Consider the following 15,641-nt stretch of genomic DNA (forward strand, 5'->3'; position numbering starts at 1 on the left):
AAAAACAACCAATAAAATGAAGTATTTAGAGGAAAAGGCCATTAAACACTGTCCGTGAAAATAGATGATTGACTTTTCCCAACCCAGTGAATTGGTTTTAAAACATCAGATTTTAGGGTGGTCTGTTTAGTGGCCCAAGGGTATTAGTGATCCATATTGTTTGCATGAAGTAGTTCGTTTGAAGGTCTTCTTGGCGAATGCATTCACAGATCTATATGTATAGGCATTTTGAATGATGAAATTTAGCAGTCTGTGTGTTAAGTGGCAAAAATCACGACAGTGGTTAGAAAAGTGGTGTCGAGTCCGAATTCTTTTGTGGTGAAAGGTGAAAACAGACTTAATTTGACTTGTGAAAAATTTTCGGCAAACTTTGGAACGAATAATGTTGGTCTCTGACTTATTACACAGGAGAAAATGCTCAGAGACTTTCACACATTTTCACTGTCATTTCATACGGGTGGATGGAACATGAGTGAGGAACGTTCTTACGTTTGACGTGCGTACTTGTACACCATATTCGGGGAGCTCAAGTAGTGTTCAACGAACGTGAGGTAATACTGCACGTTGGACTCCATGAAAACCCACCACCGCTTACTGTCACTAAGGCACTATGAACAATAACATGGGGGAAATCTACAAATTCACTTGATTGGCGATTTGTGTTGATTCGATTCAGCTCAGCCGTCTCTGTACATATACATTACTACCATATACGAAAAAAGAGTGTCCTCCTACCATAATGCTGGCCGGCGTTGTACAAGTGAAACACCAATCAACTAACCGAAAAAAAAACAAAACAAAAAAAAAAACACATTTATTCCGGCTCACTTTTAACGTGTCAGGTTTTGTGTAGTGAGGTCAGGTTGAATAACAATGCAAGTATTTAGTCAGTTCAACAACAACAACGCTGTTCAAGGCGCGAAGGGTGTGTTTTCATTAGACAACAAAATCAAATATACATTCTGATAATAAATCAACAAGATAATATATATTTACAAAATAAGAACAGAAATGAACAAGACAACTGGTAATTAGAACTTGAAGTAATGGTATAGACAGAGCGTGCCCTTAGAACACACATTACATGTACATTATAATGTCATATGAATTGCATAAGTTACATGGCCATATCACAAATGGTGTCTCACTTTCCATTCTCAAACATATGTATATTCAAAGAAAACCAGACAAGTGTTTAGATGCATGACGTTAAGGATTTCAGACAGTACTATTATATATACACATGTGTGTATATATAGTATGTGTACATCTGTTCCACTTCAGTACATAGGTAGTTACACCTAAGATTCAAACTCAAATTTGAAGTGTTCTAGCTTGTTCTGATTGTTTGGTCTAACCAGATGGACATGATCAATTTCAGCTTCGTCAGAGAGCATGGTTCGCCAGGTGCCTTTCAGGTAATCGTTACTGTGGATGACATTTGCTGGGATGTATAGGGTGTGGCGGATTGGCACATGGAAGGCCGTCAGATGAAGCTCATCGTCACCAACAATCTTCCCAAGAATGAAGTTTCCAGAGTCTGACTCAAGAGGACAGTCCAAATGGGAGAACTCGTGCTTTTCCACTCCTGATCCACCATTGGACAAGGTCACATAATCTTCTAAGTACTGATTCTCATAGGTAAAGTCTTGAATGCCGTGTCTGTAGAGCAGAGAGATCTTTAACTGGTTTCCTTCAGCAAAGCTACAGCCGTAGTAGCGTAAGTGCTCAGGTGTGGCGGTGTCAGTAAAGAGAACACCGTTAAAGTCTGCCGGGAAAATGAGCTTCCCAGACATCCCGGGTCTTCCACTTTTCTCCCAACGAACACCTTTTACGACATTATGTTTCGGAACGAGTGGAGGCAGATCGGAAAAACAAGCGAGCTCAAGGAGAGAATAGTCTCCAGGTACTACGTCATCTACCATTCCATGACCACCGGTCATAGCCACCTGCCCAGATGCACCATAACGACGAAAGGTAGCAAACTTATTCCATCGTTCACGGATAAAATGGGCAAGCTCATCAGCTTCGGCTTTGTTGTAAAAGTCCTTCAGCTTAGTTTCTACGGCGCTGAGGCCTTGTTCCACTTTGGCACACTCTTCCTCCTCAGCAATTTCTGGAATTCCCGATATAGGGTGTTTATAAAAGGCCCGAAACTGGTCGTACGAAACTTGCCCCTGTTGCTGTATATCCATTAACTCGAAAGCTGTAAGAAGTTTACTCATACGAATGGATCGCTTTTTATCCCACAGGTATTCAGCATATTCTTTGAAGTTTAAAGTACCCGTACCATCTCGATCGGCGACAAGAAATGCTGCTCTCAACTTAGATTCCGCCTCACTGTCTGCACTTTCGTCTAGAAGGACGTTGGCAAAGTATTCTGAGAACTCTTGGAACGTGATGAAGTCGACATTTGCTTTAACAACACTTTTGAACAAAAAGTTAATTTCACGATCCTTGATTTTTAGTCCAAGCCCTTGAATAAATTTTCTGAATTCATCATTGTCAATCTTCCCATTTCCATCGGCATCGATCCTCATAAACACCGCCTTGATTTTCTCGTTGCTTTCTTTAATCAGACTTGAGCTAACCGAGTTATCGAACGAGTCTTCATCACTTCCCGCAGATGACCCTTGGGATAATTTCGGTGCTCGAACTAACGGTTCCGTCTTTTTTCGCATGTTTACAACTGTTTCTGGGTGTGCAACAGAAATTGCATTCGCATTCTTTTGCTCGGATTCTTCCAACTGTAAAGATTTCGTGGTCGCACTTTCACTCCAGCGGTCTCTCAGGAGACGTTGAATGGGCGTAGTCTTGTTTTTAGCAGCATCGATAACTTCTTCAATTGAGTTTATCCAAGACTGACGATGGCTGCGTTGGTTGGTGGCCAGTTCAATTTCTATGTAAGGGCGGTTGCTCAGTTTGAACCTTCCACTCAGCTTATGTACCATACCTTTGTAAGGCGGCATGGTTTCAACCTTTGCTCCTGTCATAAAGACTTCCCCGCGTAGTTTTCCACTTCCTATCAGGCTTGGGTTATCATAGTAGCACATTCGAGTTGAACTTAAAACAAACCAGCGTTTGATCCAGTTTGACCAGTTCGCTTGCTTACGCGTACGTTTGAACAACCAGCCAGACTTCATGATTTCCAAAACTAACCAGGAGTGGAGCTCAATGATGCACGAGGTGACGGCTTGTTCCGTTTCTTCGGAGAAGAAGTCATCCACCAGTCTATCTAGAAGGGTGTCAAAGTCACAGGATTTCACCTGTGTTGATGTTGACTTCCAGTTTTTGCCAAGGTGTGTGCAGACTTTATCGACAAACCAGTCGGCTACCCCTCCACTTATTTTTGGAGGAAACGTGTCTACGTCGGCCAACCTATTGCCAATTTGCCAGAGTCTTGCCACATTTTCCTGACTCAAAATTTTTGATTTGTGCATGGCTTTAGAAAGTTCCCAGCATTTGTTTTCCACTTCTTCTTGAACCACACACTGGGGGGATCCTCTCTCGGCCAATCCTTCAAACAGATACCTGTGAAATTTAGCAACTGTTACATCGTCATCAGTTTTGAAGGCATTCTGGAATTTACTCTCGGAATAATATAAAGAAGGTAGATCACGAAGCTGTGTGACGACTTTATGAAGAGTATCTTTTGTCAAACGTTTGTCTGATTTCTCAGAAGTTTGAACAAATGCCGCATCCCAGACGCACATCAACCGCTCGCCAGGCATGTTTGGTCAATTATATCAGGTATACCTGAGAAAAGAAAACGGAAAAGGGGATTGTTGAGGTCAACCAGCAAATGAAGCATTCTAAGGATTGCATACATACGAATATCACATTTGTTAAATCCCCATACAGCAAGAGTATTTAAATCATATGACGCTATGGTGGGAGGAAACCCACTACTAAGCGCACGTTGCTGACAAACCTTACCACTTACGACTGGAGAGATAGGCGGCATTCACTCTAATGACACTCGTTATATAATTATGGGAATCTTAGTTACACATACCATCGGTTGCGTGAGGGTAAACATACAGTTAAGGTTTGCGATGAGGGTCTTATGGGTGATAAGCTGCAGGCATGGAAGCAAATCAAGGTAGAGTGATGCTGTAAAATGCATATTTATCTACACCGTTTCAGTTAAACCAAACATAATTATAGACCATGTGAACATAACAGAGTGTTAATATTATCGCCGTGTGAGTGGTATAAATGGCCACAGCATTTTGTTTTACTAACGTCCAAGTGTAAGATGTAAAAATGACCTTCATTACAGTTTATACAGGTGTTGTCTATGAAATGTGCTTGACTTGGCAGATACATATTATACCTGTGTCATAACCTATTTGTATCTACATGTAGTTCTGCTTAAATAGGGGATGTAAAGGGGCTGTATGAAATATCTTTTATGTTAACATGAAGGTTTGTCATACGTATACCGCCACATAGACACTATTACGCCGGATATACTATTATTCCCGGCTATTAATGATTATTCCGGTATAAGGATGTGCCTCTGTATCCTGTTTAGGAAATAAAATATTGCTTGGCCTGAGGCAGCCTACAAAAAAAACTCAACGTCATAACATGGCATGCGACTCCGAAAGCAGTATTTATCTTTTTTTGGTTTGCTTGCTAAATAAACGCATTTTATCTTAAAGCTTACTACTGGGCAAAATTAAGTGCACAAGAGCAACATGTAATATTTTTGCAAAATTACGAGAGCGTATCGAGCTTCATGAAAGACGATATAGACGAACTTAGTTTACCTTAGTTTCCATTGCAAGCGTTCTTCAAATTTAAAAATCGACAAGAAATGTTTCAAGTTAATCACGGAAGCACTGCCTCATATCTTAAAAATAAAGCAGACGACGATACTAAAATATACTGTATGCCCACTTCAATCAGAGCGTGTCGACCTAACCTGTGATACATGTAGTTATTGCCCAGAAAAAAACTGGGAAGGGAGCCTGTAAAACTCATGGTGCCGTGGCTAATCCCAGAAAGTTGTGGATATATAGGACATGTCCCTGCACAGAAAGCGCAGCCCTATGTGCTCTTGTTATATTTGATGCGCATCTATCTAAACTTAGGCTGCCTAACTATCTATGAAGGACGGAGATATAAGCCTACCACCGCAGACGATTATTTAAAAGATCCTGACGAAAAGAAATTATCATATAGCTGAACTGTTATTCATGTTTGTTCAGTAACTGACGTATTGTCATTCAAGGTAAGATGACAGCGGATATAGACTTAGACATATTATATGACAGTACATAAAATGTTCTATACATTGTCAACATGCGAGTTGTGTGCCCGACAGAACTGCTGCCATATAGTAAAGGATTTTGTAATCGTCATTTTACAGATCTGTTTGTACTATGCTCCAGTTACATTTGTAGTGTTATCTGTTCACTTACCTGTGGTACGTGAGTTTGGCCTCGGGTAAATTGTGTCGTGTCGCCTTGCTAGTACGAAGCTTTGTTCTGGTGTATTGCATTTGCTTGGCCTTTATATACATGTGTAAACGGGATGCGCATATGACAGTGTCACGTGACAATTGGAGAGCGAATTGTGACGAATTGGAGAGCGCGCACATAGCGTTGACTAATCTTGTTTTAGAAAAACTTTTACGGGTAAAGTACATGTGCGTTATCGGAACTATTTTTTTCCTTTAATACGAAGAGTTACAGCCATGTACCCATTACTTTCTAGGAAACGAAGAATCGTACCAATCATTTCAATTCATGCATGAGCAATGCCATTTAATATGAAGTCATCTTTTAACTAAATTTCTTTTCACATCATGATAAACCCATTTTCATTATAGCAACGTTATCTATCGACGTTTCTCATTACAACTGTATGATTACTCTAAATAATATAAACATTCTAATAATATATTTCTCATTACGGCGTCAGTATTCTTTTTCTTTTACTTTGTTTGATTCAGGATAACAGTGCTTTTTATGGCTCATAGCATTTTCCATGAGATAAAATTTTATGAGACGTATCTTTGTAATTGCTCAAGTCACATTGTTCAGAAAACAATTTTAAATTTTATTTAAATTAAATTAACAGTTTTAAAAGGGAAACTATATGTTTTTGCTGAAAAGCAATCATGTAATGACTAACACGTCCATTTAAAATGGTTATGTGGGACCCCAGAAAATTGCTAATGGCAAGTTTCAGAGTTAAAGTGACAAAAGTTAGTTACAGACCTAGGTTTAAGACATATTTTGGCACAGACGTAGGTTTAAGACACATTTTGTCACCATAAGGTATTTGGAAAACATCCAGGGTAAACAAGTATTCTTAAGCCATATCTATCTATATTTATGTATCATTTTTATCAGGATTTATTTTAGGGTGTCTCATTTGATAGCAAAATATTCTGTCCCAGTAGACTTTAAGAAAATGCATGTTTACATAACACATTGATCGTCTCGCTGCCTTGGGCAAAAGCACATAGCCTATCCTGCTCTATCCTGATTTTTATAAGGTCAAGACTTTCTGAGACTGCATTAACCGGATATCCTGAGAGTGTTTAACTGTACTTTATGTAGGCCATACTGGTTACGTTATATATTATATAGCTACATAATGTATGAATAGCTCTCCGTTATATATATATATATATATATATATATATATATATATATATATATATATATATATATATATATATATATATATGCGGAACGCCTCTAGCTATATAATATAATCCAGTATAAAAAAAACCCAGAAAACATCAAACAAACAAAAATTATTATGACAACGCACATTTTATGGTTTTCGGCGGCAATTTATCCTTGCCACTAACATGTTCGCCTGTACTCTGATGTTTCTAAACTAATATAAACGTTTATTTTTGATATAAATGTCTTCAAACTGTATCTAATACCGCTTAACCTGGGGCTAGGGGCCGTAAAGGTAGCCATGCTAATTACATCAGCATGACGCCTTTATGAACAGTTGCAATGAAAGCGCGACTGAGATACTTGTTTAGCTGTTATTTGACATGGAACTCATTCACGGACTATGAATTTGAACTTTGATATGGAATTCATGCCTGGAATATTCATTGTCTGCCCGGCATCATTGAAAACTGATGACCGCTTCTCTCTTGTGTGTTAACGGCTTTATTTCTTATTTGTATAATTTCTTACATACCTTTGTCTTTGGGAGTTAGTGTTAAACGTTGTTTTGGAAATGGATCTTGCGATTATCGACTTGGAACGCCCTTTACGGACTACGAATGGTATAGGAATATCGGACTTGACGCTTATATTCAAATCAGCACACATATAACTAATTATACAAAATACTATAAAACAGATTTCAATTTAATAATTTAAAAAAGAAATCAATAACAGTCATGAATAGTTGGGTCAATCGAGTCCCACTCGGGTTCATCTGCTCCAGATCAGATCCAGTTTGGTACCACTAGGTTCAGGTGATGTCCACTCTGGTCCCACTAGGGGATAAGGATCTAGTTTGTTCCAGGTCATGTCCACACTGGTCCCACTAGGGCCTAGTCTGATCCAAGTCATGTCCACTCTGGTCCCATAAGGGTCTAGTCCGGTTCAGGTCATGTCCACACTGGTCCCATCAATGTCTAGTCTGGTTCAGGTCATGTCCAGGTGATGTCCACTCTCGTTCCACTTGGGTCTAGTGCGGTCCAGATGTCCATTCTGGTCCCAATAGGGTCTAGTCTGGTTCAGGTCATGTCCACTCTCGTTCCTCTTGGGCCTAGTCTGGTACAGGTCATGTCCACTCTGGTCCCTCTAGGGTCTAGTCTAGTCCAGGTCATGCCCACTCTGGTCCCACTAGGGTCTAGTTCGATCCAAGTCATGTCTAGTCTGGTCCCAAAAGGGTCTAGTCCGGTTCAGATTATGTCCACACTGGTCCCACTTGGGTCTAGTCTGATCCAATTCATGTCCACTTTCGTTCCACTTGGGTCTAGTCTGGTTCAGGTCATGTCCACTCTGGTTCCACTTGGGTCTAGTCTGGTACAGGTCATGTCCACTCTCGTTCCACTTGAGTCTAGTCCGGTCCAGATGTCCTCTCTGGTCCCACTAGGGTCTAGTCCGGTCCAGGTCATGTCCACTCTGGTCCCACTAGGGTCTAGTCTGGTTCAGGTCATGTCCACTCTGGTTCCACTTGGGTCTAGGCTGGTACAGATCATGTCCACTCTGGTTCCACTGGGGTCTAGTCTAGTCCAGGCCGTGTCCTCTCTGGTCCCATAAGGGTCTAGTCTGTTCCAGGTCATGTCCACACTGGTCCCACTAGGGTCTAGTCTGATCCAAGTCATGTCCAGTCTGGTCCCAAAAGGGTCTAGTCCGGTTCAGGTCATGTCCACACTAGTCCCACTTGGGTCTAGTCTGATCTAATTCATGTCAACTCTGGTCCCAACAGGGTCTTGTCTGGTTCAGGTCATGTCCACTCTTTTTCCACTGGTACAGGTCATGTCCACTCCGGTCCCACTAGGGTCCAGTCCGGTCCAGATGTCCTCTCTGGTTCCACTAGGGTCTAGTCTGTTCCAGGTCATGTCTACTCTCGTTCCACTTGGGTCTAGTCTGGTCCAGGTCATGTCCACTCTGGTCCCACTAGGGTCTAATCTGGTCCAGGTCATGTCCACTCTGGTCCCACTGGTCTAATCTAATCCAAGTCATGTCCACTCTGGTTCCAATTGGGTTTAGTCTGGTACAGGTCATGTCCACCATGGTCCCACTAGAGTCTAGTCTGGTCTCACTAGGGTCTAGTTTGGTAAAGGTCTTGTTCACTCTGGTCCCATTACCGTTTCCAGTCTTGTCGAGTGTGACCCATATCAGGTGCAGTCTTGACCAATCTCATCCATATCAGGTCCTGTCTGGTCAATATCAGGTCCAGTCTGGTCTGATCTGAGGCTTTGTCGGCCTCAACTTTGCCGTCTGACAGTAGGGTCGCTCCTATCTTAGGGTTGGGTATACAAATTATGAGTTTACGATCTTCTGCATGATAATCAATCGGTAACTCCTGATACAATTTCCAACAATTTTAACTTAACCTCACATCAGCTAAGCTATATTATTCACTGACAAGTATTATTTTCTGACTTCTTTATTGCCAGCATGATATACGAATCCTTGCTTTAACATTAACGAACTGGTAGGCATCAAACATATATTTGGGCATCTTCACATAAAACAATAATATAGTGCTTTAATGATGACGCTTGAGTTGTAATTGTCTGAGTATTCTTTCTACTTCATCTCATTCTTTAGTATTACATATTGTACTGAAGAGAGAGCATGTACAAACGATATATTATTAAAAGTCGAAAGGGTGTAACTGAATCTGACAAAGCGATGGACAGTAATGACTTTTGCCCAACTATATAATTGTTCTCGAATCCACTTGCATAGCCGGTTCTACTGTGGCTTTAAAACAAGTTAGTCACGTACATGTATTTTATTTATTTATTTATTTATTTGATTGATGTTTTACGTGGTACTTAAGAATATTTCACTTATACGACGGCGGCCAGCATTATGGTGGGAAAGAACCTGGCAGAGCTCGGGAGAAACCCACGACCATCTGCAGGTTTCTGAAAGACCTTCCCATGTTGGAGAGGAAGCCAGCCTGAGCTGGACTTGCACTCACGGCGGCCCCATTGGTGGGAGGCTTCTGTGTCGTGTTGACGTGCTAATCACCTAGATATCCCCGTCAGGTACATGAACGTACCAAACTGCTGGGGTTTATCTCAGGTGCTTTTTGATTTCTTCATCTCATCGCCGTCATATAGAAGAAATTTTATAGACTAAAGCGGTAATGAAAACAAAGTAATCAAATAATTAACTTAATTTTATCAAAATACATTCAAATGCCAGACGTATTATGATAAATAGGAGGAAATTATTGAAAGAAATGAGCATTAGCCGTAAGTTGTTTTCCACTGTGAGTTGGGTGAACATTTGCTATCTATCACTATTCGTGTTGACAATGAGCCCGTCGGGGGGTGCTCGTGGCGGCCTTCGCGCAGTCTAGAGATCGCTGAAGACCACACGCATGTAAGTTTTGTCTTCTATCAATATGGCGCGCAAGTGTATTTTTTGTAAATGGATAATGGAGTAAACAGCCACGAGGCGACGTGAATTACGACAAAAGTTACGACCTAATGAGGCATATCTGCAGCATTTCCAGGCACCATTTATTCTTTATCCTTTTAATGAGCCCAAGGCCTCTGATTACATTTTTCGGCTCTAGACAACAAGCTACTGGGCAGGATCTCCGTGGAACTATTCCTGTTTTAATCACCGTCTTTTAACATCACAGAGTCAGTCAGCCGAAATCGCGTTTCTGCTCTCCTTAGTCTAACGGATAGGGGAATGATTTGATTTTTTTTTTTTTTTTTTTTTTTTTGATTGGTGTTTTACGCCGTACTCAAGAATATTTCACTTATACGACGGCGGCCAGCATTATGGTGGGTGGAAACCAGGCAGAGCCCGGCGGAAACCCACGACCATCCGCAGGTTGCTGGCAGACCTTCCCACGTACGGCCGGAGAGGAAGCCAGCATAAGCTGGACTTGAACTCACACCGACCGCATTGGTGAGAGACTCCTGGGTCATTACGCTACGCTAGCGCGCTAACCAACTGAGCCACGGAGGCCCCGGAATGATTTGAATGAAAGCACTCCGCTATCCCGCGCTTAAATGTTAACCAAATCATGAAAGTTGACATACGGGTTATTAATAGGTATACAAAATACATGTGTATAATATATCAGATTAAGTTATGTGGAGCCACTTCCACAAAACTTCGTAAGTCGCACCTCTTGACAGCTGCTTCGTAGAAAACGTTGTCCAGGTTGTAACGACATAAGGCCACGTGATTTATGAGAAATATTATGATCAGTCAATTCACCGAGCCTTGTGACTGTTTTTCCCATGAGGTTTTTAGGTCACTTTGACCATTTCCTAGAGCAGCTTCATTGGTGTACGTGGTGTTTGTCACACACTACTCGAAAAATCGTGCAATTTAAAACATGCAGAAATAACTAGCAACTGCATGACCTAATACAATTAGTTTTTATGTTTCACGTTCAAATTCCTCCCCCAGATGGTAAATGGTAAATGAAATAGATATCTGTAATAAATACCTGTAATTAGAAACATGAATCACATCATGTACATTCAAAATATTTTATCGCTTACACATACAGTTGAATGGAGGAATTTTATACATAAACGATGCTATTCTTTACACTCCTTGCAAAATGCAAATATTTCGTTCCATACAAATTACCACCTAATGGTACTATATATCTGAGCATTGGCTGTAATAATTAAAGATACAGGAAGTGAAACTTATCAAGGGGAATAACCAGATTCTTCCAACATATACGTGCATGTACATGTGAGCGCTATCCTGCACTTATGCCAGATATTAACCTGCCAGATAATAATCTGTAAATAGAGCATTTTCGTATCATGTACTATTATAGCTCTCCGAGTAATAAATCAACGCATGATTATTTTATGTGCCGAAAGTCTAGTTAATACATAGTAGATACATAGGTTATAGAAATGTTGGTTGATGCTGCTAAGAGCGGGTTGCGGCAGGTTGGTTAAAGGTCTTTCAGTCTCAAGGCACACGAAGTTTACCTGTTAATCCAGGCCTTGGACAGGGAATTTATACATTTTCCCTCCCTCAATGTTCACCGTGTATGTGAAACGGTGCAGTCACGTCTTACAACTTACAAAGCATGCATGTTGTCTGACTGTTCTACACTTCATTGCCACGCGCTTCTTATGTAAAAATATCATTTAACGTAAAAATTTAATTTCACTTGAGAACCAATTACAGGTTGCAAACAACAAATCTAGTTCGAAGCGGTGCTCGAGGATTATATACACTAGGTGATATCCGGTGTCCTTTATGGAGAAGACGCGCAGTTCGTATCACCCTCTTGGGGTTATACTTAACTGAAACTTGATCTCGAATCATTTCTTCAAATTACATGTATAAATCAAATAGCAGAACTCGGATACTACGTGCATTACATACGAAACTATGCCTCAGCCTCGTTATTTTGATTTGTGCGTAACACGTCCCGTTACACTGTGAAAACTGAATGCATTATACAGATGTATACCCGTACAGAGAAACTGTATTATTTAATAATATGTTTTATTTCCAGTCATGCTAAAGCCATAATGTTAAAAGAGACCGATTGAAAATAACACCTGCTTACATACATGTAATATGATGGTGTTTTGATTGGATATTGCATAACGGTGTTGTTCTGGTATACTGTAAAAAAGAAAAACAGAAATAAATAAAAAGTGAGAAAACGCAAATTAGGTGTTTAGATGTGGGAGTCAATGATATTTTATTAACAAAAGTTCGGGATCAGTTCAATGAATTTAAGGTGTGGGGGCGGGGGGGGGGGGGTAATACATTATCAGGAAACACTCCAGCTGTTGATGGAATAGTTTTAAATGAACAGAAATCTATTTCCTGCACAACATCCGTGGTGACTTGGACACATGATGTTCTCTTCTAACGAATAAGTAATGCCGGCGTTACCCGTTTGCCCGTAAAAACGCCATCATGCAGGAATAAACAATATAAACCCAATTGGCTCGGAAGTTTCCAATCGCTTGCAGATCAATCGTTTCATCGACACTGCTACATTTTCCCTTTTTATACCAATAAATTTGCATCGTATTAATAACGACATAACTGAGTTTTAAACAATAGACTATATACTGGGAAGTCATGCAGATTGTAGACCTATACATGAATAACCGTAGACCTATTATTACATGTCGCTACCGCTGATTCACCTTAACAATAAAAACTCTTCCGTCTGAGAATATGTAACTTTTTTCTTTAAATATGAGATTGAGTTTTGTTTGGTCATAAAATAATTTCCTTATGATGACTAAATGAGATTATTCATCACTTGTCTTTGCCGGATATCCGTCTTTATTTAATTCCGGGACAGCAGTAGCCCATACCGTACCGCTTTACGCGCATGTAGGCTTAATACACGGAACACTACGTGCACTTCAGACGCAGAGCAGCGTGTGGCTGGGAGCAGTACAAGAGTAGCGTGAACACAGCTTATCGGTAAGACTATATATAGCGCCTATAATGTATACGCACTGTGTACAGTCACATACAGTTTGAAGAGCTTTACTTACAACATGCCTAAAGATAAATTTTGTAAACATTAGCTGTAGGCCGTAACAAATACCGTCATATACGGTCACCCGGTGACGCAAATTGTTTATGTCTCAAAACTTGGCAACACTGTAATCTATAGGCGAGATTTGCTACGCTCGCCAGGTGAACCTGTGTAGGCCTATATGTAGGGCACATTCAGCGTTCTTTTCTATGGCACATTTATGACATCCTCTGGTGGAGTGAATCCATAGTACTGTACTGTATCGTTTGTGTGACCACATAAAGGCGTAACCGGAAATCTCGATCCACAGGCGGCTGATATATACCGAAACGCGGGGACCGCTTGTCACGCTTAGCTCGAGAGTTATGTGGACTCGATTCCTGTATAATGCTTACAAAGAGCTACTGAGTGCCCTTGATCAATTCCGATGCATGCGCGTCAGATTCTTGCTGAACACACACATAACACGACAATTCTGAAAGCCAAAATATTTGCCGCACATTTTGCATCACCATTCTCTTGTAAATCTTAGCCGAAGTCGAAAATAGTCTCGTATTTCGCAGGTCGCCCCGCTCTGTCATGTTTTTAATATCTGGGTCAGCTAGACGCACATGCGCAGCAGCAGTTGGCCTTTCCGTGAAATTTAGAATGGAACGGTTGATGAAGACAACCTCACTTTTCACTGCAAACTTAATCTGACATTTAGCACAAATTGTGGAGTCCGTCAATCTGCTCCATAGACTTCACACAGTTGCAAATTCGTGCCTCCGCAGTAACATGGCTTTCTGTCTGTCAGAGCTGATCAAAATATAGAGGACGTGGTGAAAGGTCAACCACGCATGCGCGTCGAGCAACAAGACTATTTATTAGGTCACGGTGTCCACACAGCACGTGGGCATAAGTCACGATTGACATAACAGAGCCACTTGAACTTCGAAATATAGCTCCGATGCTACATTTTCTTACGTTTCTATATTTGTCGCATATACTTAGATATTCACGATTTGTTATCTACATATCTGCACCTTGTAGCCATTTACATCCTATTTTCTATGCCCTAGCTTGGACGATTACCTGATCGCGCAGTCAAACAAGAGAGGTTACCGAGACGGGCGTATGGTTTCAACCTTTTGTAGCAAGATAGGGTTACTTTTGCTAGAAATAGTTCTCTTTAGAAGAGGTGAATTATCTACGGCACCGGGGTTCTTTGTTATAAAATACGACATTCATGTAGGATAAAGTAAAAAAAATTCCCACGCGAGGTCTCCTATTGACACCACCCCTTAGCGAATTGACATATTCATGTAGTAAAAATAGCCCTACACCTTTCTTGATGCCAAATGAATTTAGTGCGTTATCCACTGTTTTTTCCATCTGACTTACTGATGACCTCTGTGATGACCAGATAAACGCGTCCATCCGTGTACATATGGGACATGTACAACAGTGGTCACAGCACAGGTTGACTGCGCGGAGGATATACAGCCTGCTCACATCCTAAACTATGGGTCCTTAGTATATCCGCTTTTCAAGATTGCTGATATTGTAGGATTTCAGTGACGACACTGTGTCATATTTGTGGGCGATATTTGTATTCCCCATTTCATACAAATTACAGGTAGGAAAGTATATTAAGGCATTAATATCCACACACATACATATAACAGACATGCAAGATCTGTTTATTTGAATTGTCAGGTGCCCGTGAAAATATAAAATTTTAGTGCGTTCTATTCTTTAACAGCTTCTATTAGAACTTTATGCGTACTGTTTGACTGTATGAATAGGATTTAAAGGCGCATAGCAATATTTCAGCCAAGAGCGGTGATCACTAGATTGGGCATACGGTAATGTGAAACATTCGTACTTTATTAAGTAACATGACATTTTTTTATTTATATATCCATCTGTGTATTTTATTATTGTTCTTTTATTTATTAAGTTTAGCCGTTACTTTTTTATTTGGGACGATGCTCACATATTAGCTCGTTGTAGAGCTACTGATAGTTTTTAGTGCTAAGAAGATCTGCACTGTAACCTTATATCGATCTGTACAGGTTAGAAGTCCTTCGCGTAGACGTTGCTTTTAAGATTCATTGAAATTTCGACTGGAAGCTTAAGAAATGGTAGGTTGTTGTTTGCTCACACCAGTTTCGTTATTTTTCTACACACCTTTGTTATCAATGGTGCCGTTTCGGACGTCAACGTGCAATCTTATGGTACACAGATATTTTATATCAATTTTAAATATGGGGTTCAGAGCTTAATTCCTAGTCTTCTATATGGGCGTCTCTAAATCGTTGATCAGGCAGTCTTGAAAGCAAAGTTCTTGGTTAATTCCTACTGCACAATATATTCCTTTCTCACAGGTTTTAGGGACATTTATAGGCCTCAAGCATTACCAGTGGACTGTTTTGTTAACACGTGTCTATTTTTATTTGCACTGCAGATTTCTT

At 40.5% G+C, this 15,641-nt stretch overlaps 1 protein-coding gene across 1 annotated transcript; it reads right to left on the reverse strand.

The window, feature by feature from the left end:
* Positions 1-916: 916 nt before the first annotated feature.
* Positions 917-5,492, reverse strand: LOC135470430 (uncharacterized). Its single transcript, XM_064749368.1, has 2 exons — positions 5,430-5,492; positions 917-3,756 (listed from the first exon to the last, which is right to left on the reverse strand). Exon 2 carries the CDS (start codon positions 3,729-3,731, stop codon positions 1,302-1,304), a length of 2,430 nt encoding a protein of 809 aa, XP_064605438.1. The 5' UTR covers positions 3,732-3,756; positions 5,430-5,492; the 3' UTR covers positions 917-1,301.
* Positions 5,493-15,641: the final 10,149 nt, after the last annotated feature.

This window comes from Liolophura sinensis, chromosome 7, assembly GCF_032854445.1.
Source record: "Liolophura sinensis isolate JHLJ2023 chromosome 7, CUHK_Ljap_v2, whole genome shotgun sequence".
Taxonomy (NCBI): Eukaryota; Metazoa; Mollusca; class Polyplacophora; order Chitonida; family Chitonidae; genus Liolophura; species Liolophura sinensis.

Bases quoted from the DNA above. Each gene is read 5' to 3' on its own strand.
- LOC135470430 (XM_064749368.1), bottom strand. From the start codon at position 3,731: ATGCCTGGCGAGCGGTTGATGTGCGTCTGGGATGCGGCATTTGTTCAA.